At 37.9% G+C, this 24,091-nt stretch overlaps 1 protein-coding gene across 1 annotated transcript in view; it reads left to right on the top strand.

Moving 5' to 3' along the window:
* Positions 1-733: 733 nt before the first annotated feature.
* RIOK2 (RIO kinase 2) overlaps positions 734-24,091 on the top strand; it is a 29,118-nt gene continuing 5,760 nt past the window's right edge. The window contains exons 1-9 of the mRNA XM_043977304.1: positions 734-851; positions 5,761-5,899; positions 8,615-8,731; positions 10,407-10,582; positions 12,979-13,067; positions 13,665-13,856; positions 18,106-18,198; positions 19,647-20,180; positions 21,482-21,575. Coding sequence (XP_043833239.1) covers positions 786-851; positions 5,761-5,899; positions 8,615-8,731; positions 10,407-10,582; positions 12,979-13,067; positions 13,665-13,856; positions 18,106-18,198; positions 19,647-20,180; positions 21,482-21,575 — 1,500 coding nt within the window. The 5' untranslated portion in view covers positions 734-785. The remainder of the gene's footprint in view (positions 852-5,760; positions 5,900-8,614; positions 8,732-10,406; positions 10,583-12,978; positions 13,068-13,664; positions 13,857-18,105; positions 18,199-19,646; positions 20,181-21,481; positions 21,576-24,091) is intronic.

Genomic DNA, 24,091 nt, shown 5'->3' with positions numbered 1-24,091 from the left:
CCCACAGCTACTACATGCTGCTTAATTAGTAAACTCACATTCGCATTGTATCTTAAGCTTCACAGTGTGCAACTTCTTTGCAAGAAAAAGGGTTCCGAACCCCATTTTACAGATGGTGAAATTTGAGTTGAGAGAGGTGACACGTTATGTCCAAGCACGCATAAACTGATAAATGTCATCTCCAGGATTCGAATTACGACTCCCAAGTCCATCCCCTTTCCAGTACACAAAGATGCGTCTAAAGCACTCCCAACAGCATTTTATCCGCGTAGGTGCTATTAGGGACTTCGACTCTTCCTCCCACTCAAGTTTATTTTATTATTCATTTATTTACCTTTTTTTTAGCTTCTCTAAATCCAAAGCCCTAAGCCTCGTCTCGCTCTCAGTCTCTTAAGTAAACCATGGTGCCAGGCGGCAGCAATTGAAACTAACCCGGGAGAAACTACTACGTCCACCACCAATCAATCTCCCGGGCCCGCCCCGGCAGGACGCTTCACCTAGGTAGCAAATCCTGACAGATAAGACAAGAAACTTCCCAGAAAAAGCACTTTTCCACAACCATAGATTAAATTACACGTCTTTACTTCGCTAGGAAAAGCACCAAAAATGCTACCCTGCCTGCTCCCCGAAACAAAGGAGATAGATTCTTTTTTTATTCGAAAGGGAAATCTTGGGGTTTTATATATTGACAAGGACCTCGCAGCCAAAGGACGCATGCGTGCACGACCTCTTTTCGCGCACGCGTGTGGGCGGTTTTCCGGCGTTGGTTGTCTCTTGGAGCAGCCATGGGGAAGGTGAACGTGGCCAAGCTCCGCTACCTGAGCCGGGACGACTTCAGGGTTCTGACCGCGGTAAGACCCGGGATGCGCCGACCCCGACACCTCCCGATCCCAGCGCAGCGAGTGCGGCCTCTCCGGCGGGCCTGGCCTGTGCGTGAGCCGACCGGAGGAAGGGAACGAATCCGCCGGGACAGACTCATGGAAAATCGGGCGGGCACTTGTGGCCCCCGGATCCCGGAGAGCCGCGAGCCCGGCCTTCCAAGGACTCCGGGTGGCTTCGATTTCCTGAAAGGCGTCCTGCGGGGAGCGTGCGTGGGTGACCGGCCTCACGCGTGGGGCAGGCCGGGAATCAAGCTCACTGGGCGGGGGGCATGGCGGAATCCGGCCCCGCCCCTGGGGGCGCCGGGACGGGCCCTCTGTGCATTTGGGCTGAAAGCCCCTTGGGTGTATTCTCTCCTTTAGTTAAATAGAATTACAGTTAAATAGAGGTGCTGTTGTTTTCCTTCCCATTTTACAGATGAGGAGACAGAGGTTAAATCAGGCGGCTGCTTGACATTTTCTAAGCACCTTTTATTTTGCCAGACACTGATAAACAAGGGGCAACCAGGTGCCCAGCCTGGAGGCAGGAAGGCTGAGTTCCTGAGTTCAAATCTAGCTTCAGACACTTATTTGCTGTGTGACCCCGGGCAAGTCACGTAACCCTGCTTGCCTCAGTTTCTTCATCTGTAAAATGAGCTGGAGACGGAAATGGCAAATCACTCCTGTATCTTTGCCAAGAAAACCCCAAATGAGAACGTGACTAAAAAAGACCAAACAAGTGCTAAGGAGACAAAAGGAAAGAAGTAGTAGTTCCTACCCTAAAGGAGCTCACTGTCTAAATGACTTGTCCTGGGTCTGAAGCAGGACCGGAACTCAAGGTGTTGACAGCTCTAAAGCCCCATCTAGCTGCCTTAGTTAGAGCTTAATAAATGCTTGTTGATTGATAGATGAAAAAAGTAAAGGAACTCTTTTTATTTCTTTATTCCTTTCTTTCTTACATATTGAGTTCCATTTGTCTTCCTCCCAAGCTCTCATTAGAGAAAGCCAACATTTGATATAGTGTTGATATAGATATATGTGTAGAACCATAAACTATGTAATTACATATGTCAATCCTTTTTTTTTTTTTGGAGATAACATATTCCTGAATAGGTCCTTCCTAGTTGATTCGGATATTCATATTACTCAGAATAGCTTAATCATTCAAAGTTTCTCTTCAGACAGTATTGCTTTTACTATATACAACGTTCTCCTGGTTTTCACTTTTCATTATTTCACGCGTCTTTCCAAGTTTTTTTAAAGTAACCTGCTCCTCATTTCTCTATAGCACAGTAGTATTCCATCAGTCATACACCACAACTTATTCTAATATTCCTCAATTGATGGGCATGCCCTTGATTTCCAAATATTTGCTACAACAAAAGGCTGCTGTGGATATTTTAGACCATAAAGATTCTTTTCCTTATTTCCTAGTCACCTGGGGAAACAGACCTAATAGTGGTATTGCTGGGTCAAAGGATATACAGTTTTAAAACTCTTCTGCTTTTCAAAACGATTGGCTCTGTTCACAGTTCCACCAACAGTGTATTAATATCCCAATTTTTCCACATCCCCTCTAACATGTCATTTTCTCCTATCTTTTTAGCTAATCTGATAGGTGTGAGATAATAGCTCAAAATTGTTTTGTCATTTCTCCAATCAATAATTATTTAGAGCATTTTTTATAAGACTATATATGGTTTTAATTTTGGTTAGATTTATCTAGTTCTGAGAGGGGAAAGTTGAAGTCCCCTTCCCCCATTATGGTTTTGATATACATTTTCACCTACAGTTCATTTACCTTTTCCTTTATAAATTTGGATACTTCTAAGAGCCCCTCCCTTATCCTATCCCCGTGCCCTCCTATTTCTTTGTAAGTTAACTCTCTCTCTCTCTCTCTCTCTCTCTCTCTCTCTCTCTCTCTCTCTCTCTCTCTATATATATATATATATATATATATATATATGTCATTCCCTCTTTAACACAGTTCTGATGAGAATAAGATTGCCACACTGCCCACTCTCTGCTCTATCCTCCCCTACACTATAAAAGTTCTTCTATTCACAACACTTTTGTGTCAGGTTATTTGTTCCATTTTTCCCCCTCCCTACCTAATTTTTTTTAGGATAGTCCCATCATAATCAATACAAACCCAAGCCCTTTATCATTGTATATTCTTTCTAACTATCCTAACAATGATTATATTCTTAAGAGTTACAAATATCTTTTTCCCACATAAGACAGTAAACCGTTTAACCTTATTAAATCCCATAGTATGTCTTTCTTGTTTACCTTCCTATATTTCTCCTCATCCTTGCATTTGCAAGTCAAATTTTCTGTTCAGTTCTGATCTTTTCCTCAAGAATGTCAGAAAGTCCTTTGATTCATTAAGTGTCCATTTCACCCTCAACTTGGTTGAGTAGGTTGTTCTTGATTGCAAACCCAGCTTTTTTGCTCTTTGGAATATCATATTCCATGCCCTTTGGTCTTTTAATGTAGAAGCTGCTGAATCTTTTGCTATCCTGCCTGTAGCTCCACAATATTTGAATTGTTTCTTTCTAGTGGCTTGTAATATTTTCTTGAGAGCTTTGAAACTTATCTGTAATGTTCCTATGAGTTTTCATTTTAGGATCTCTTTCAAGTAGTGATCAGTGGATTTTTTTTTCAATTTCTATTTTACCCTATACTTGTAAACTTCAGGGCAATTTTCCTTAATAATATCTTAAGGTATGATGTTTAGATAATTGTTTTGATCATGACTGTCAGGTAGTCCATCAGTTCTTATATTATCTCACCTTGATCAGTCTTTCTAATGAAATATTTTTATGTTCTTTTTTATTTTTTCATTTTCATTTTGTTTTATTATTTCTTGATGTCTTATGAAGTCATTGGCTTTAGCCGATTCTAATTTTTAAGGAGTTTCTTTCTTCAGTAAGTTTTTGGACCTCTTTTTCCAATTGTTCATAATTTTCTTACTTTACTCTTCTTTTCTACTTTTCTAGTTGTTTTTTTTTCTCTGCTTATTTTAGTTTTTAAATTCTTCTTAAGGTTTTTCCAAGAATTCTTTGGAGCTTGTGTCCATTTTACATTTTCTTTGAAGCTTTACAGGTAGTTATTTTGACTTCATTTTCTTCTGAGTTTGAACCCTGATCTTCACTATCACCATGGTAACTACCTATGGTTGCGTTATTTTCCTGTTATTTACAATTTTGTTCTGTTATTTACTCTTGTCTTTTTTTTTTTCCCCTGTTACTTACTTTTTTCTTAAATGGCCTATTTCGGGGCTATTAACTTTATGTTTAGAGTAGGAGAAAGGAGTAAAATTCAGTCAAGGGGGACAAGTGGGGTTCATAAAAATAAAATATTAAAAAATTAATTGCATTACCTACATTTATGTTTGAAAAAGTAGATGGCTGGTGGCACAGTGGATAGAGCACTGGACCTGGAGTCAGGAGGACCTGAGTTCAAATTTGGCCTCAGACACTTAACACTTACTAGCAGTGTGACCCTGGAAAAGTCACTTAACCCCAACTGCCTTACCCCCCCCCCCTGCCAATTTAATAATAAAAAATTTATTTTTTTAAAAAATAGGTGGCTTATATAATGTATTTTCCCATGGATGAATAACAGGAAAAAAATGACAAAATGGAGGAGAATACATGTAACAATACAAGATGGAGTCAGTATTCATAAGATAAAAGCTGATTGGTTCTTTTGATTCTTACACCAAACAACTCCATTTCATAACTGATCTTCACTTTATCAAAGGCCAGGTGTGGTCACTGCTCCTCTGGTTCACACCTTGGTCTATGAGTGGTGACCACAGTTACTTTTTGCCCTGAGCCAAGGCCAGCAACTCCTCTCTCCAGCCCCACACCACCTCCTGCAGCCACCTGAAATGCTTTACTTAGAAATACACCACTGCCCCAAGTGTCCATATACCCTTCTGCCCTAGAACTGATGCTTTCCTGCCAGTAACCACAGTCAGTCTTCTCCATTGTGGAACCATGAGCAGAGCCCCAGCTCTGACCTCACTCACCCACATGTGCTGCTCCTCCCATAGCCAAAGCCTGGGACCACATCCAAGCATCTGGACCCTCCTTCCAGTGCCAGCAGATGAATCCTCCTCCCCAATCTTCCTCTGATCAGCTGTCCATCTCCCTCCCTGCCACTCCAGCCTTTCATGGGGCAGAAGCTCCCAATGCCAACATAGCTTCCCCCAAAGCTTTTTTTTTTTTTTTTGCCATAGCACTTCATTTCATCTAGACCACCACCCTGTAGGTCAGATCTTTCCTAAAGTCCTTCTAAGTTGTCTTAGGCTAGACAACTGCTTTGTCCCCAATTTTTTATTATTTCTGCCACTCTAAAAATTCAATTTGAGGTGTTGTTTTAAGTTATTTGGAGAGGAATTTGGGAGTGCCAGGTAATTAACTGCCTTATTCTACCATCTTCCTTCAATCCCTCTCCAAAGGAATTCTTTCAATCAATAAATGTTTATTAGGCACCTACTGTATGTCAGGTACTGAGCTAAATTTTCAAGTCTTCTTTTTGGTGGGGGGTGGGGGGTGGGGGGTGGGGCCAGAGTCAGAGAGCCAGGAGTATTGTTTCTCTCAGTTTTCCTGCCCTGTGTTATCTTGTAACACTAAAAGTGACTGCAAATACAAAGCTTTTGCAGTAGTGAGTTGTTCTGTGGCTTTTTAAAATTGTATTTTAAAACTTTTAGTCTCAAATTTATATCATTTAAAAACTTGCCGTTTTTAATACTTCTCAGCTGCTAGTATAGTAAGTAAAACAAGACATTTTAAAAGAACAGATAAACATTTGTGTTTGTTTTGTTAGTTAAAGAAGAATCATTTTAGAAGCTGCCTATATGTTGTCATTTGTTGTGTGTTTTTAACTTCAGGTTGAAATGGGCATGAAGAACCATGAAATAGTTCCTTGCAGTTTGATAGCCTCCATAGCCAGCCTTAAACATGGTGGTTGTAATAAGATTTTGAGAGAACTGGCGAAACATAAACTCTTAGCTTATGAACGAACTAAAAGTAAGTATTATGCAGTCATTTTATGAATGCATATGTAACATTGGGTTGCTATTTTGGATTCTCTAATATGAAAATGATCTCATTTTTCTCTACATGGTTAATTCCCTCCTCTGATGTAGATCAACCTCCATTTCTGACTTAGGCAAGACCAAGAATTTATATAGGGAGATAATATAGGACAAGGATTCTTAACTTTTGTTGTGTCAGCAGATCCTTTTGGCAGTCTGGTAAAGCCTACAAACTCCTAAGAATAATGTCTTTAAATACACAAAAATACATAGGATTACAAAGGAAACAAGTTATTTTTAATTAGTTATTAAAATATTTTTTAAAAAACTAGTTCACTGGACCCTAGGTTAAGAACCCCTGGCATAGAATTTAAGTGACTTGCCTAGAATCATGTGGCTATCTAGTGTCATAGGCAAGATGTGAAATCCAGAACTCTTGTCATTTATACCTTGCTGCCTCTTGCCATTATTCAGATAGCACCTAGGGAAAAAAGTTGAAAGCTTCATGGTTTTATTGTTAATATTCATCTCCTTAAAACCTGTGGGATTTTACTACTATTTTTTAGATTTTTTGTTTGTTTGTTTTTTTAATGTGAAAAATTATTTATTATAAACACTGAACAGTAAAATTTTCCTAGCGGTATTGAAAAACTTCCAACAAGTTGATTTAAAGATTGCTCATACCTGGGGCAGCTAGGTGGCACAGTGGATAAAACATCGGCCCTGGATTCAGGAGGACCTGAGTTCAAATCCGGCCTCAAACACTTGACACTTGCTAGTTATGTGACCCTGGGCAAGTCACTTAACCCTCATTGCCTTTAAAAAAAAAAAAGATTGCTCATACCTCACCATAATCTTAATAAACATTTATGCTCTGGTCATTCAACCTACCTCATATAAATCTCTATTTCCTTTCTTGCAGTAGTTACACACTTGTTTTGTAGCTCCTCTTGAAAGAGATAGAACAGCTCGCACTCAATCCACTCAGTGACCTACTTTTCAGTATCATTTCCAGAAATTGTGCCCCAAAGGGAAGAAAGGGGTGACCTACATTGAAAAAGTAATTCACATGTTCAATTTTAGGAGCATAGATGAGTTAGAGGGGACCTTAGCAGCAGTCTCTCTTATTTGATGATGAAACTATGGTATAAGTGACTTGCCCATTTCACACAACTGCTAAGTGGGTAAGCCGGGTTTTGAATCCCCCATGCCTCTGATTCCAAATCTAGTGTACGTTTAGCTTTGCCATTTTTCCTCCCTCATCTTAGAATAAGGTAATTTTGGATGCTAAACTCACTTTTTTTAATAGGCAAAAATAGAAAGCAAATATTTGTTGTCTGTTCTTCATAGGACGTATTGCTGGGTACCGTATGACATTGGTTTTGAGGTAAACAGTATATCTAAACTAAAGTATCCATAACATAAACATGAGGCCAGAACTGGGAAGAGATGTGCTTTGGGGAAGATATAAAAGGATCCTTCATGAGGCGGGAATCCAGACCAGACACTAGACAATAAGGGGTCCCTTCCAACATTTAAGATTCTGTGATTTTATACATTCTTTATGCTTTCTCTCTCAAGATGTTTATAAACTCTTTGAGGTCAAAGACTATATTTTACATTTGGCAAGTACTTGTTGAGTGAATGAAATTCACAAGAAAGTGAGGAGGACTAAAGAAATGGTTGAAAAAATTAGTCCTTGAGAAAGTGAGACCAAGAAGTCAGGGAAAGAAATGGTTATTGGGAGGGAAAGTCAAACAGGACCAGTTTTGATTACATTAAAAAAATGAGGTTCATTAAGTGTGGACCACAGTTGTTCTTAGTTTCAAATAAATAAATAAAAGAACAAGATCCCCATTGTTAAGGGGGGGCAATGAGGGTTAAGTGACTTGCCCAGAGTCACACAGCTAGTAGGTGTCAAATGTCTGAAAGTATCATCATTATAGTTGGGTTTAAAGGAAAATGTTTCCTTATGATTTATATGAATTAGAATTTGAGTCTATAAGCTTTAAGTGTGTAATGTACACAGAGTACTGTTTTGGACCCCAAAGATGCAAAAGTAAGAAATGGCATAACCCTGCTTCAGAAAGCTTACAGTCTACTAAGGGAGCATTTTGTCTTTTGTTAAGAATGATTTCATCTGGAAGGATGAGGAATGGCCTCTCAGGAAGTGATAGTTAACCTGATCTCTAAAGGAATATAAGGAACCTGAGAAACAGAGAGGGCATTCTAAGCACAAGAGATGCCTTCTGCAAACATATGGAAGTTGAAATCTGAAGAAGAACTAATTTGGCTGGAAAAAAAAGTGTGTGAAAAGGAATTGTATGAAATAAACCTAAAAAGATGGGTTAGAACCAGCTTCAGAATTGTTCCAGGAGTTTACCGTGTCTTGAGAAGATTCTTTTGTACACTTTACAGGAAATGGATTAGAAACAGCAGATTCTGGAAGACAGGAAACTAATTATGGGGCTATTACAAAAGTTTAGGTGAGAGACAATGCAAGTAATGCTTTTTAATATAAACCAAACACATCCTAGAAGTATGTGGTAGAGTTTCTGTGTTTAGCAAACAAAACAGAATAATGTTAAAACTTTTATCCTCAAGGAAAAAAATATGTATTGTATAAAGTGAGAAAAAGAATTGGAACCTAACATTAACAGACATGATTGTAGAACAAGTACATAACTTAAAAGATTTTTTTTTTCAGCTGTCCAAGGCTATCGGTTGACAAATGGGGGTTATGACTACCTCGCTTTGAAAGCACTTTCTTCAAGACAGGTGGTTAACTCTGTTGGAAACCAGATGGGTGTTGGCAAAGAGTCAGGTAATTTTTCTGAGATGTTGAATTCCCTTTTTAAATTAGCTTCCCTTTTCCTTTATTCTTTTTTCTCTTCTGCGTGTATCAGTGGATATATAGAGTGGTATCTATGTAGAAAATAAAAGGAAGGCCTCTTTAGTTTTCTAAGTTATGCATTTTTTCCCCATGTTTGTAATTAGGACTATAGACTTAGAGCCATAAGGCTTAAAGGTTACCTAGTCTTGCGCTTTCATTTTATAGATGAAGAAAATGTGCCCCGGAAAGGTGAAAACACTTATTCTAGGTCACACAGATACAAAATTAAAAACCCTTAAAAAAAAAAAAAACTAAAAGCTATTCATGGGTTTGGGGTTTGGTTTTGGTTTTGGTTTTGGTGAGGAAATTAGGGTTGTGACTTGCCTAGCGTCACACAGCTAGTAAGTGTCAAGTGTCTGAGGCTGGATTTAAACTCAGGTCCTCCTGATTCCAGGGCCAGTGCTCTATCTACTGTGCCACCTAGCTGCCCCTTTTTTTTGTTTTTGTTTTTGTTTTTTTAAATCAGTTCCATATTCTTTCTCTCCCCCAACCTTTAAGAAGGTAAGAGGGGAGGAGGGAGACTATTAAAAATATGTATAGTTATGCAAAACAAATTAGCCACTTCCCCAAAAAAGATAAAGAAAAAAAGAAAATATGCTTGTGTCTACCAGCTCTCTTTATGTAGGTGAATAGCATGATTCATCATGATTCCTTTGAAATTGTGGTAGGTCATTGTGTGACTCCTGTTACAAAGTCTTTCACAGTTGTGTATCTTCACAATATTGCTACTAATATATATAAGTTCTCTGGTTCTGCTCATTTCACTCTGAATCACTTCATACAAGGTTTCCCAAGTTAAATATTCTAGTATATTTGTGAATATTCTATCTAGTATATTGTCTTCAGATATACTCAACTTGTTTTTCTTTATTTTTAAAAAAAATCCACTCTTATATTTTGTCATGATGTCAAAGTATTATAAATCTTTTAACAAGCTGATGCTTGTTAAATGTTATGACTTTTGGTGAATCGGATTTAAGTGAGGGAGGACTGTGTGAAGTCACCAACCTCACTCTCTCCTCCAAAGCCATCTGGGTCCAGTGGCAAGATATTTACATCAGGATGACTGGAGATGACCCCAGAGATGTTTAAGGAATTGGGGTTAAGTAACTTGCTCAGGGTCACATAGCTAGTAAGCGCCTGAGGTGAGATTTGAACTCGGGTCCTCACAACTTCAGGGCCAGTGCTTTATTCACTGTGCCACCTAGCTGCCCCTATATGTATGTACTGAAGGACCAATTCTGTAGGTTGTCTCTCCAGCTATAGATTGACACAATGTGGACAGTAGGCTTTCTTTTTTTGTTTGTTTTGTTTTTGGTTTTTTTGTGAGGCAATTGGGGTTGTGACTTGCCCGAGGTCACACAGCTAGCTAGTAAGTGTTAAGTGTCTGAGGCTAGATTTGAACTCAGGTCCTCCTGACTCCAGGGCCAGTGCTCTATCCACTGCGCCACCTAGCTGCCCCGACAGTAGGCTTTCTAATGACCTATATTAGGAAACGTCATTTATATAAAAAGAAATAAAGTAATGATGGAAGAGTAGAATTAACTTGAGGGGGGAAATTACACTGTGTGTAGTACTAATGACTTTTTCATTCTTTGGACTACAGATATTTACATTGTTGCAAATGAAGAGGAGAAACAGTTTGCACTAAAGTTTCACAGACTAGGAAGAACATCATTCCGCAATTTGAAAAACAAACGTGATTACCACAAACATAGACATAATATGTCTTGGCTTTATTTATCTCGCTTGTCTGCCATGAAGGAATTCGCGTATATGAAGGTACTTTTCATTGTTGCTTAAAATTAGTGCATATTTGGATTTATATCTACCATCTCCCACACTGGAGTGTAACCTCCTTGGGGACAGAAACTGGTTTTGCTTTTTATTTAATATCACTAGAGCTTAGCACAGTCAACGGCACCTAAGCACTGGAGCTGAATGTGCCATTTACAAGGCAAAGGAAAAGTGTATTAGAGGCATGGGGGAACAAGCAGAGACACAGAGGTAGCTAAAAAAGCTAATGTGATCTTAGATTTAATTGAGGGAGGCTTACTATCTAGAAGAATGTTGTAGGAGAGTACTCTTGTCCAGATAGATTGTACTAGATCTTCTCTGAAGTTCCTTATTTCTGAGATTTTTTTGAAAGAACAGTGAATGTCAAGGCACTGACCCTAGAAACCCCAGGGTAAGTGATAGCTGTCAGCACACTGCTGAAGTTATGTTAGTACATCGCTAGATTCAGGGATGAAGAATAATCAAGCCCTCTCCACTCTGCTACCAAGCACTGATGCTGGGAAATATCTATGGGGAAAAAAATTTTAAAAATCAGTTCCCCATTGTTTGTTGTGCCATGGGCTCTGTCATCACAGTGAGACTAATGTTACCAAAGAGGGAGGAAAAACAGTCACCAGAAGATAGAAGAACAATTCCTGAATGATTCATAAACCTCGAAGCAACTAGGTGAAACAGTGGCTAGAGTGCTGGACGTGGTATCAAAAAAATCTGAGTTCACATTCCCTCTTCTACAATTTATTTAGCTCAGTGACTCTAGGCAGGTTATTTTCTCAACTTCAGTTTCTTCATCTGTAAAATGGGAATAATGACAGAGCATCCATCTCAGGTGATTGTTGTCAGGTTCTAATGAGATAATATGTAAAATAGACTCTGCAAATCTTAAAACATTTTATAAGTGTTAGCTATCATATCATTAAAATATATGTAGTTTTTTAGACCACTTGATATAAATGGCTTTTTTTTTATAGCCCCCCCCCCCCAAGTAAGAAATAGGGCCATTTGCACAACTATAAGATGAATGTTTTGGCACACACTAAGTGTTTAATGACTGAATGAAGAAGCATTTACTTAGCTCTTGATAACAGCAAAGAATTGGGTTAAGTGCTTGAGATACAAATAGAAAAGCCATATAGTCACTGCTTTCAAGGAGCTCATATTCTAAAAGAGGGAGACAACATATACAATAGGCTTCAGCTACCTAAGTGCATAAAGTTTAAATGCTTTGAATAATAGCTACCATTTATCTGAACAATTTACAGTTTATCAGGCACTTTATATATGTTATCTTAGTTTATCCTTATAATAACCCAGTGAGCCAGGTGTTATTTTTATCCCCATTTTACAGATGAGGAAATTGAGGCTTAAGTCAAATGACTTGGATCACAGAGTTATTTAGTGTCTGAAAGGGAATTTGAACTCATGTCTTTCTAACTCCAAGTCTGGTGCTCTATCAACCATATCACCTAGCTGATTCCTGAAATAGATTGTTCAAACAAAATCATAAATTGAAGACTAGGGCACCACAAGCATTAGAACATTAACAGCCTCAATGAGGTGATTTCTCTGCCTCAAATCAAATTCAGCTGGGACAGAAATAATCTCATTGGAAACTGTCTTCCCATAATTAGCCCTCTACCATTTTCTTTCATTTCAAGAAATGCCCTATACTTGTGCACAGAGAAATATGCTTAATACCAGTTTATATGGATTTTTTAAATCACAATTTTTCCTTGACCAGAAGCTCAGTATTTACCAGTGGTATGAAGTAGTTTCCCCAAAAGCCAATGCTATCTTAGGTTGCATTGATAGAAATAGAATAAAGAACATAAAGTATATTACACTGTACTTTAAGCTAGACAGCAGATCTAGAGCCTTGTATTCAGTGTGCTGTCATTTTTATATATATATTTTTTTTGGGGGGGGGTGAGGCAATTGGGGTTAAGTGACTTGCCTAGGGTCACACAGCTAGTAATTGTTAAGTGTCAAAGGCTGGATTTGAACTCAGGTCCTCCTGAATCCAGGGCCAGTGCTCTATCCACTGTGCCACCTAGCTGCCCCAGTATGCTGTCTTTTAATAGTCATTTCCAGGCTGCAGCTTGTCCACAGGATAACAATCATGTTTGTGAGAGCACAAGAGAAACCATGTCAGATGAGAAATAGTTGAATCTTGAGGGATTTATCTGGAAAATAAATTTAGCAACGGACCCAAAATATTTAGAAGATGTTCATATGAAACAACACCTATTAGTGTATCTTCACAGGGCAGAATGAGCCTTAATGGGTACAGGCTCAAAAAGCTAAATGTTAATCAGCTGAGCTCATAATATCTCATTTTAAATATTGATCTCTTCCTTAGCTCTACATGTTTTGCATTTTTTCAGGCACTCTTTGACAGGAAATTTCCAGTTCCAAAACCAATCGATTATAATCGACATGCAGTAGTCATGGAACTCATAAATGGTTACCCTTTGTAAGTATTCTTTTTAAAGCATAATTTTTAGTAAACAAAGTTGGAGTTTTCTTAAAGAACTAACCATAATACTACTTTAGGGACTTTAGAGATTGATTTTAAATGAGCACAAAAACAGATTGAAAACAAGTTTTGATTGGAAATTGGGGCTTTGCAATACCTAGAAGCCATAACACTTTCAAGAATACACTGATATATTCTAGAACAATGCTGTAAAACTCAAATAGAAACTATGCTGCAGGCTGCATATTGACTTAGAAAACCCCAAAATAACATTATCTATATGGTATTGTATTTTTATTCATTTTGTTAAGCATTCCCCAGTTTTAGTATGATGTGGTTCCTGCCTCAAGGGCAGCAAGTTTGACATCTCTCTTCTAGGATACTGGTTGAGAAAAGTGCCCTAAATTCTGAAATGTGTCTTCAAAGTCCTTTGTTCACTGAATTTCAAACTCCCATCATGATCACAATCAAATGGTAAATTAGCATTCGAGTGATACAAGTACATTAAACAGCATTTGTGTCTATGATTTTTTTAGAAGTGATAAATTAAAATCATCTGTAGTAATGCCTTTCTTGGACATTAAATGGTATTAGGTGCCAGATACATCACATTGAAGATCCTGCTGCAGTATATAATGAAGCCATGGAACTAATTATCAAACTTGCCAATCATGGACTAATTCATGGTGATTTTAATGAATTCAATCTAATTTTGGATAAAGATGACCACATAACCATGATTGACTTCCCACAAATGGTCTCAACATCTCATCCAAATGCCGAATGGTATGTACTGAAATGTCTGGATATTAAAATTATGTTGATTATTCATCAGCCTTTTTACAATTACTTTCTGTTCTTTCCTGGTTTTCCGTCATAGCATTTGTGGTAGACAGTTAAAGGATCATAGATCTAGCTGGAAAGGACTTCAGAAGCCTCTATTACAGCCCCTTTATGATAAGGAAACTAAGGGCAGAGAGATCAAGTGACTTGCCCCAAGTGACAAAGGTAGATGGCAGGGTAAGGTTTGAAATGAGGTGCTCTGACTCTAGAGCCCATGCACTTTCTCCTAGACTCTACTCCCTCCCTCAGTCTTCTCTGTGTTGTTTACCATCAGGTTTTAAAGGTTGAAAGCTGCCTTGCACATAACTGAATTAAATTGAAATGATTTTTTTTTTTTTGCCCTCCTGGAAAGGATAATTTTTTGTTTACTAATCATTTAAACAAATCCTATGTATAAATTTGATTCATTGTAGTAGGAACTAAGAAAGAGAATATCTTTTTTTGAGGAGATATACCACATAAGTTTGTATGCTTGTTTCAGATCAGAAAATTATAATCAAGAATTTCAGTTACCCCATTGAGTGAGGTCATGGTTTTAGATTGAAGCTAATTGCCATGTATGTGAAAATAATCACTTATAATTTTTGCTTCATTAGAAATTTGTTTCCTTTTAGTGATTTCTGCAAATGGGCAGAATCAACTTATGTGTCATATTAATAGCATTTTTTACATTAGTTAATAAATTAGAATAATAGCTGTTAGATGTCTCACGTCACATGAACATGTACTGCTTTCAGACATACTCCAGTAGTCTCATGAACTTGTGGTCTTTTAGATTTAACAATAGTATGTCATAACAGATTTTAATCAACATTTCACATGTGTTCATAAGTATTTTCTATGAAAACAGGAATAAAAATTAAACAGATATTACATATACTGATCACATTGAAGAGATCTCCACTTATAAATATACAAACATCATCTGTCAAGATGGGAATTAGCTGAGTTAGCTGCTTTGCATTAGGAACTTAATAACAATTGCTAAAGATAAAAATCACACGTGGCATAGACAGTGAAGACAAATGCATATAAGGAAGATGACCAGGGCCACAGTTTGTGTTAGAGAGAAGTCACATGTTCACATAGAGGTAGAGAACTGGGAGGGGAGCAGAGCAGAGGCTGCAGTTTACAGGGAGATGGAATAGAACAATAAAACTTTCTCAGCGTCCTCTTGATGGGAAAAAGGAAAAAAGGGTGGGAGAGAAGGAGAGTGTCAGTGCTACAGAGGGGCTTGGTTAAGCAGAAAAAGCAGTAGAGTTTCTTAATCTTCCAGCTTTCCGAGAAGGAAAGCATGTTAGGAAAGGATAGTGGAGTAGAAGATGATCTTCTGGAGAGGAAAGGTCGGGGGAAAAACCAAGTACACAAAATTGCTTTTCCCCAAACAAGAAGCAGCAGGAAAGAAAATGGCCCCTGCTTGTCAATACAGATGCATTTTTTGAACTGAAGAATACATAGATAGGGTTGTCTGTCACTTTTTAATTTCCCATGATATGTCTAGAACTATTCTTTGTCCTAACATCTCTTTTCTTTTTCACTCTGCCTAGCTGGTTTCTCCTCTTATATTTACAAATTGAACAGCTGTGTTAAAAAAAAAATCACTATAAAGCGTTTAGTTGTCTTCTTTAAGCAACAACCTAATTGATTGGAAGTAGGAAAGAGAGGAACACCTGTAGGGAATCTGCTATAGCTCCTGTCCTGCCAGGTTTGGACCTGGGCATTACAGACTCTCCTTATGTGGGTTTCTGGAGCAATTTTCATTTCATATGGTTTTAATCTTGGGTAAGTTTAATTCTAGAATTGTCCATTCATATCATATGGTTTCATAATAACAAGAGATATAGGGGCTATTTTCCCTCTCTAGGAAAAGAAAATAGTTAACATTTATATAGCACTTACTTTGTACCAGGCTCAAGATTTGAACTCAGGTCTTCCTGACTCCAAGCCTGAAGCTTTATCCACTTTACCACCTGGCTGCCTAAGGTACCACTTAGAAATAAAGTAAATATATTCCAGCAAAGAAGGGATTCATGTAGGAGATGGTCCTTGAGCTGTCTTAAAGTAAGAGATTCTTCATGAGGAAGAATATATTTGAGGCATATGATGACAGTCACTGCAAAGGCATTGAGAAGGGAGATGGACTTCTACATGTGAGGAACAGCAAGAAGGCCTGGTGAGGGAAGGAGGACATGGATCTGGAGGTTGGAAAGTTAGGGTTGGGGTCAAGTCATAAAGAACTTTGAAATCCAAACAGAAAAGTTTATATTTTGTCCTAGAAGTCATAGTTAGATAGTGGAATTCATTGGTTAGGAGAGTGATCTGGTCAGAGCCGTACTTAAGGGGGCAGCTAGGTGGCGCAGTGGATAAAGCACAGGCCCTGGATTCAGGAGGACCTGAGTTCAAAATCTGGCCTCAGACACTTGAAAGTCAGTAGCTGTGTGATCCTGGGCAAGTCACTTAACCTTCATTGCCCCACCCTCCACCACCACCACCACCCCCCCAAAAAAAATTGATAGTGTCTAAAAGACCACTCTTATTATACTAGGGCTCTATTGTAATATGCTTGAGGGCAGAAACTTGAGCTTACCTATTTTCCACATGGTTTCACAGCTTCCCTATCACTGTTGAAGGCACTGCCATCTTCCCCGTCACTCAGGTTCATCCTTGACTCCTCTCTTCCACTGACCCCACACATCCAATCCATTCCCAGACCTTTTTGTTTCTCCCTTTACAATATCTCATATATGTCACCTTCTCTCTGCTTCCACAAGCACCACCCTAGTCCAGGCCCTCATTCTCTTTTGTTTTAATGACTGTTTCTGTAGCCTTCTCATTGACCTCCTTGCCTCAAGTCTCTACTCATTCCAGTCTATCCTCCATGCTACTAAGTGTACATGCTTTCTAAGTGTACTGCTCAAAGAACTCCACTGGCTTCCTACAAGATCAAATATAAAGCCCCCTGTTTAGCATTTAAAGCCCCTCATAACCCAACCCCTTCCTCTCCAGACTTCTCACATTTTATTTCCCTTCATGTACTCTATGGTCAGTCAATTCTGGCCTCTCTGATGTTCCTCCAGAACATCACTCCATCTCCTCTCTTTACCTTTGCATTAACTGTTCTCCAGACTTCCTCTTGATATCCCTACCTTCATTCAATTCTGATCAAATATGACCTTCTACAAGAGGCTATTATGGTCCCCAGCCTTCCAGCCACTTGAGCATTTCCCTCTAAGGTTATTTTCTTTCCACTCTGTATCTCATATATACCTATCAAATTACATGTCTCCATCAGTAAATAAGCTCCTTGGGACTATTTCTGGGTTTTTACTCTCTTTAGTAAACCCAGCACTTAGCATAATACCTGGCACATTGCAAGGACTTAATACATGATACTTGACTGATTGACAACCTAATGAAGGATGTTGGAGTTTGGCAGAGGGTTTTTTCTTTGGTTGGTGGGGTTTTTTTGTTGTTTGTTTGTTTTTTGGGTTTGTTTTTTTAAAGCTAGGGGAGGGGGCAACTAGTTGGCTCAGTGGATAAAGCACCAGCCCTGGATTCAGGAAGACCTAAGTTCAAATCTGGCCTCATACACTTGACATTTACTAGCTTTGTGACCCTGGGCAAGTCACTTAACCCTCATTGTCCTTCCAAAAAAAAAAAAAAAAACTAGGGGAACAGTATGCTGGAGAAGGCCAAAGAAAATTCATTCACTATCAAAAAAGGAGAGAAGGAAGAGTTAGGAATGATGTCATTGGTTTTTGAGATGAAAAGAGAAGGGGGCTTATGAAGTTTGGCCTTGATTTTCCCAGTAAAATAAGAAGGAGCATTTGTTTCTCATGATTGACTATAAAATATTTGCTTCTTTTACAGTGTTTTACATTATCACAATATTGGCTACTCTGTATTTTCATTTTAAAGAATATCTTTGAATGATATCTTGGTGTAGTGAGTCAAGAGTCAGGAAGAACTAGGTTCAAATGCTACCTGTCTCCTCTAAGACTAAACATTACAGAGATCTGCATTATTAGGTCCCTTTACCAGTGAAATTACAAGTCCAGTATTGCCCTATCCTTTGAATAATATATTTTCTTCTCATATAAGAATAAGTGTATAATATAATATGTATAAGCAGATAAGAAAACGGGGTATTAGGAGCAATTTAAATAATACAAAACAATTCTTCCATTTGCAGGTACTTTGACAGAGATGTTAAATGCATTAGAGATTTCTTCATAAGACGTTTCAATTATGAAAGTGAACTTTATCCAACCTTTGGAGATATCAGGTCAGTTCTGTGGAGTGTTTAGATTTTTTTTTAATTGATAGAACCCTGCTTATGTGATTGATTTATTAGCATCAAACCTTAATACTTTTAGCTAATTGAGGGAAATATTGAACATTGATGTGGTAGGAGCAATATCGTAACTCCTGCTGTCATGCAAGGTAGAATAATTTTTCCTTAAAAGATACTGAGACCATGCTCAAGATTTGTTTGGCTCAGGGGGCAGCTAGGTGGTGCAGTGGATAAAGCACTGACCTTGGATTCAGGAGGACCTGAGTTCAAATACAGCCTCAGACACTTGACTAGCTGTGTGACCCTGGGCAAATCACTTAACTTCCATTGCCCTACAAAAAAAAAAAGTGATAAGATTTGTTTGGCTCCAGAGAATGAAACTTGAGGCTGTTCACTTCACTTCTTGCCACAAGGAGGAGCTCCAGGTATGCTCTGATGTTTGGCTGAGCAGCTCAGGCGGGGAGCTGCACTCACTTTAATCACCTCGAGGTGTCCTCAGTGTCCTTTCCTTGTTTAATATCCTGCTATGGCCAAGTAAATCTCTCTTTGTTAACTGCTGAGTGACTTCATTTGGTTCCTAAACTAGTAGGAGACTGGCCTGAGTTAGGCTGAGCGCAGAATAGTCTGGGAAAGCTTCCTGGAAGAAGAGCTTTTACCCACATTAAGGGAATCATATTTGTGTGAACTGTTGGTTATTGGAAATGACAATGTCACTGGGCCAGAAGTTGTCAGTCACTATGATCGCATACGGACGTGGCCAGCAGTGGACATAAATATCTTGAAATGTTGCTGTCTTTATGTTGCTTAGTCGATGGTGGTCCAAGATTTTCAATGGGGGAATAAAAAAGAGAGGAAGGAAATACTCAGATTTGCTGGTAAATATTTAACAACCTGCTCACCAGAGAGAAAAAATATTTGCAGGATAATTTTTAGGTTTAATCTGAATTATTTATGTATTCTCCATCAGTTTCTTAAAGTGTAAACAATCAACAAAATAAGTCAAGCCCTGATTTGTAACATTTGCCCATTTTTGTTAAGTTGAAGATTTAACAGTCAGCCATTGCCAGCTCATGTAAGCTGTCTCCCGCACACCTTTGCAAACAGACCACTAAAAAGTTAGCATTAAAAAAAATTAAGTAGTTAACCATCTTCCCTACAATTTTCTATAACCTTTTTATTATATTTACCATATTCCACACTCAATTTATCTTAAGTATATAATCATAATAGCATAAATTTTACAAATCCATATGCTTACAAATATGTATACAGTATGTTCTTGAGTGATTATAAAACATTGCATTTGGGGTTTCAAAACTCACATTTTGAATGTATTAACTATTAGAAATTAATGTGGTTATTCATCAAGATTATGTGAAATTAAACATTAAGATTTTTTGTTGGGGAGTTTTAATGCTTGAAACTGCTGTTTTTCCTAGGAAGGAGGACTCTCTTGATGTAGAGATTTCTGCCAGTGGATATACAAAAGAAATGCAGGAAGATGATGAACTACTTCATCCACTAGGTCCTGATGATGAGAATCTTGAAATAGATGAAGGATCTGAATGTCCTTCATCGCCTGAAGAACTGACAGAAAAGGTTAAGACTTCTGAGGTGGCAAGTGGAAGAAACTTCATGGATGATGATTGTAACATGAACTCTTCTGAAGACTTGGTACAGGGGAATACAGATGTGCTGTCTGAGGATAAGAATAGTGCACAGTGTTTTGAAATGTCTGAAATCGGTCATTCATTAGGAGAAATTCAGGGAGAAATTGTCGAAGAAAAAAAGAGAAGTTGCATAAAGCATTCTGCAATTGATTTTCCTGAAGAAGAAAACAGCACTGACAATATCACCAAGGGAGAAGATCAAGTGCATCAAGGAGAAATTCTTGCTGATCCTCAGGAATATGAAGATGAATGTCCTGATCTAGTTAACTTGTCAGCATTAAACAAAGAACTCAGGCCTTTCAGGTATGGATTTCTGTTGATTGAACTTTGCCTTTAATCTTTAGCTCAGTGCTTTTTCTTGATTCCCATAAATGATTATCTTTCAAAAAGCCTGATGTGTTACCCTTGTATAAAATGGAAATATACAGTGTGTTACTTTTTATCCTTAAAAGCCCACATTTTATTCCTTTACTCTTGATCTATTCATCCAAGGTAGCCTGTTAATTGGTTTTAAGTAGATGTTTTGTCAAACTTCTGTTATTAACACATAATGGTAACTTCTAAAGGATTTGCAGATGCTCTTGACAGATTGCATGTTACAGTCATTAGTTGCAAACTATTGAAAGAAAAAGGTTCTGTGCTTGCTTTTTTTAACATATGTCTACATTGTGCTTCATTTGTAAATATTCATACTTGTTCATCTAGTCTGTGTCGCAGATTTGGGGCCTGAATGTATCTGCCTTCAAAAATATAGTGTAAGGCAGTTGGGGAAGGGGAAAGGGGAAGAAAAAAGAAAGATAGTGTGTGTGTATCTATATGCATTGCCACATTATGATAAATTTATGTGTATTTATATCTCAAAAAATGCATTCCAGGGATATAACTTCTATTTGAAACAATATAATATAGTTACTGAATAAATTCCCTCCATCCAGATTTTAAAATAATAACATTAGGATGTAATAGTACTTATGCTTTGTAAATATCACAATCTTGAGCTATAGAAATGGGTGGTTTGATAGAGGAGTCCCTTAAATTACAGTTTTTCTAACAGTATAGACTCTAGTCTCAGCTTCTTTGAACTCTATGTTGAGTTGGAGAAGACTGCCAATAGTAGATTTTTGTAGATTATTGAACAGAAGAATCAAGACAGGAGTGGAGTGTTGAGAGGAGGTAAAATATTAGAGTTCAAATTGTTAGTACTTTATATGACATACTTCATTATACATCGTTCTACTATTTGTAGAGATTTTGACAAGTGGGTGCCTTAATAAGCCTTGCATGAAAAGATGACGTGTGTCAAAGTGCCAGATGAGATTTGTAATTTACAGAATCAGAAAGTAGTGTGTTTTAGTTTTAGTACTTCGGTTTTTCCAACATAGCAATCTTCTGAAGTCTTTAGCTTGGTTGATTCTCAGGTAACAAGGCCAGAACAGAGCTATTTTATGTCTCTTTGGAGCATTTAAGCTGTTAACTGGAATTTAAAGTATTGGTAGAAACACTTAAATGGTGATTTTAGGTTTTCATATGCTTAGTTATAATAATTGTACATTAAATTAAATTAAATTATTGCCTGATACAATAACATTAGCTTTCTATTTTAGGGATAAAACCATGGAACAGATTAGTCACCATAGAACAAGAACTGAGAGTGTCACTTCTGCAAGCAGCATCGTAAGCTGCTCCACAATTCCTCCGGTAACTAATTTTCAATATTTGCTAAGCACCTACGATGGACGTGATGATATGCAAAGTGTTCCCAAAAGGGCAAGGTTCCCTAAAACACAGCCCCTCCTCTCATCTTAGAATCTAGCAGGGAGACTCAAAAGATGCCTCTAGTATGAATGACATTATTATTAACATTAATATATTAATACCTGTATAATGAGTTATGGCTTATATTGGACTTTTACAGAAATTTCATTTATTCTTTAATAACATGAAAGGGGCAAAGCAATTATTTTCTTCCATTCCCCCTTTTTTTCCTTCCCCAGGATCAAAAACCTAGATGCTTTGATTTCATTGGTGTAGAGATCTATACTTAGAGAGTTTCCTAGCACACAGAGAGACTAAGTTAACTTATTCTCAGGTTCACATAGCAGGTGTGTCAGAGGTGGAACAGTTGTCTTGGCTCTAGTGCCAGCTCTCGAGTATACAACTGAACCCTCTGTACTTTTTATTTTTTAAATTTTGACCTATGTAATAGGTTTTTTATGAAAAAAAGTCGTAAGTAGGCTTTCAAGGTTTTCCAATACTTTCTCCTGGTTTTGATCCCCAGGGATCAGAAGCATAATTTTCTGTATAAAAGGAGAGATTCAGAATTGGCCTTTGAGGTAATTCACTTCATTTTTTTTTCATGATGAGCTATTGCAAGTGTACTTTATAACAGTTTCTAGAGAGAAAAAGGGGATATACTCAGATTCAGTGGAGTGGTGATTCTCCACCCCCCCCCAACCCCCCATTTTTTATGTGAAGAGATCTTTACCAGATTTTTGTTTATTTTTCAATTCTCTCCTACCTTGAAAGTGGTCTTGAGCTCTTGAAAGTAAGACCAATAGAGTGCAAGGCCTGGAAGGTCCTACAAAGATAGAAAAGCTTCAAGGATGGCCTGTGTGTGTCTTTTGACAGATTTAGTGAGGGTCCTCACTCAGTCACTGGATGATCGTTGGGGTTTTTTTGTTTGTTCTGCCTATGGCAGCTCATGAAGATCAATTATTAAGATGTATAAAGGTTCCCGGGTGCATTGATAAAACGAGGCCCACACCAAAAAGACAAATAAAATACTATTGTATTGGTTTTCATGGTTTGAAACAAATGAGTAATTCTACATGACACCATGTGATATAGTGCAAAAGTATTAGATTTGGAGTCAGAAAAGAGCTGAGTTTGAATCCACCTGTGACACAGGCCCCTCAATCTTTCTACACCTCAGTTTCCTCATCTACTTGCTTTGTATTTTCAGCATTTTTAAAACCCCAGATAAATGTGCTAATGGATAAAGATTTAAAATATCAAACCAAAAGCAGAGAAAAATACATTCCTTTCCACAAATATCAAACTGGAATCATAGTTATAAAGAATATACGGGGGGGGCAGCTAGATGGCACAGTGGATAGAGCACTGGTCCTGGAGTCAGGACTACCTGAGTTCAAATCCGGCCTCAGACACTTAACACTTACTAGCTGTGTGACCCTGGGCAAGTCACTTAACCCCAATTGCCTCACTAAAAAAAAAAAAAAAAAGAATATACAATAGTACCTCAGCAGGGTTTTATTGAAAGGAGCAAGTGAGATAATGTCATCTGAAAGGTTTTATACAGAAAAGGAAGTCTTCAAGATAGTATGATCTGAAAATAGATGGGCTGGTAATGGGACACAAGTGAGGGATACCCACTGGATGGCCCTATATTACACTAGTAGCCTCTCGTTGTTGAGAAAAATTCAAAAGTTTCCCCAACATATATAGTGGACCTTATGTGGAGGACTTATGGGAAGACATAGACTAGAGTCACACCAGATGGACAGGCATAGATAGGGTACAGTCGTCAGAAGGGACCATTCATATGAGTGAGATCATAGGATTCATTTGTGCATGAATAGCATCTAATATTCAGTACACAGAATTGGGGACAGTTTGATTATACACAATATAATTTTCATTGAACTAATTTTTCACCTTAAGATATAAAGAGGGAATTTAAAGTATTTTGTGAAAAGCTTTTAAAAGTTATACTGCCATATACTTTGATTCTGGTCTGGTGTTTGTGGAAAGACAACGTATTTTAACTGTGCCATTTGTTAGGTATTTTAAATTTGTTCATCTATTAGCATCTATCTAGGGATTTTAAAATGTTGCAAATGGACAGTAAGCTTGGCCTAGAAACAAACTGGGGAAAAAGAAGTCAGTTGACTTGCCTTTGGGAAATTGCATGCTGCATTTAGTGACCTCAGACTTCCCTGAAACAAAGACCCATCTTTTTGACGCCAATATACTTGTGGTGAAATGTGTCTTCAAGCCATAGAATGCTACAGAAGTTCAGGATATGAGCAGGCTGTGACACTTTATAAATGAAGAGTTACACAGGCAGACTGGTATAGAGGATGTCAGAAATGTATGGAAAAACAATGCATAAGTTATATTATTGCATGAGCCAAAGGACAGTTGATGGATACATCCTCCATTGATATCCACAGATATATATAAAAAGAACTCTA

The sequence above is a fragment of the Dromiciops gliroides genome, chromosome 1, assembly GCF_019393635.1.
Source record: "Dromiciops gliroides isolate mDroGli1 chromosome 1, mDroGli1.pri, whole genome shotgun sequence".
NCBI lineage: Eukaryota > Metazoa > Chordata > Mammalia > Microbiotheria > Microbiotheriidae > Dromiciops > Dromiciops gliroides.
The sequence above is the reverse complement of the archived record's forward strand: the minus strand, read 5'-3'. Positions and strand labels throughout refer to the sequence as shown.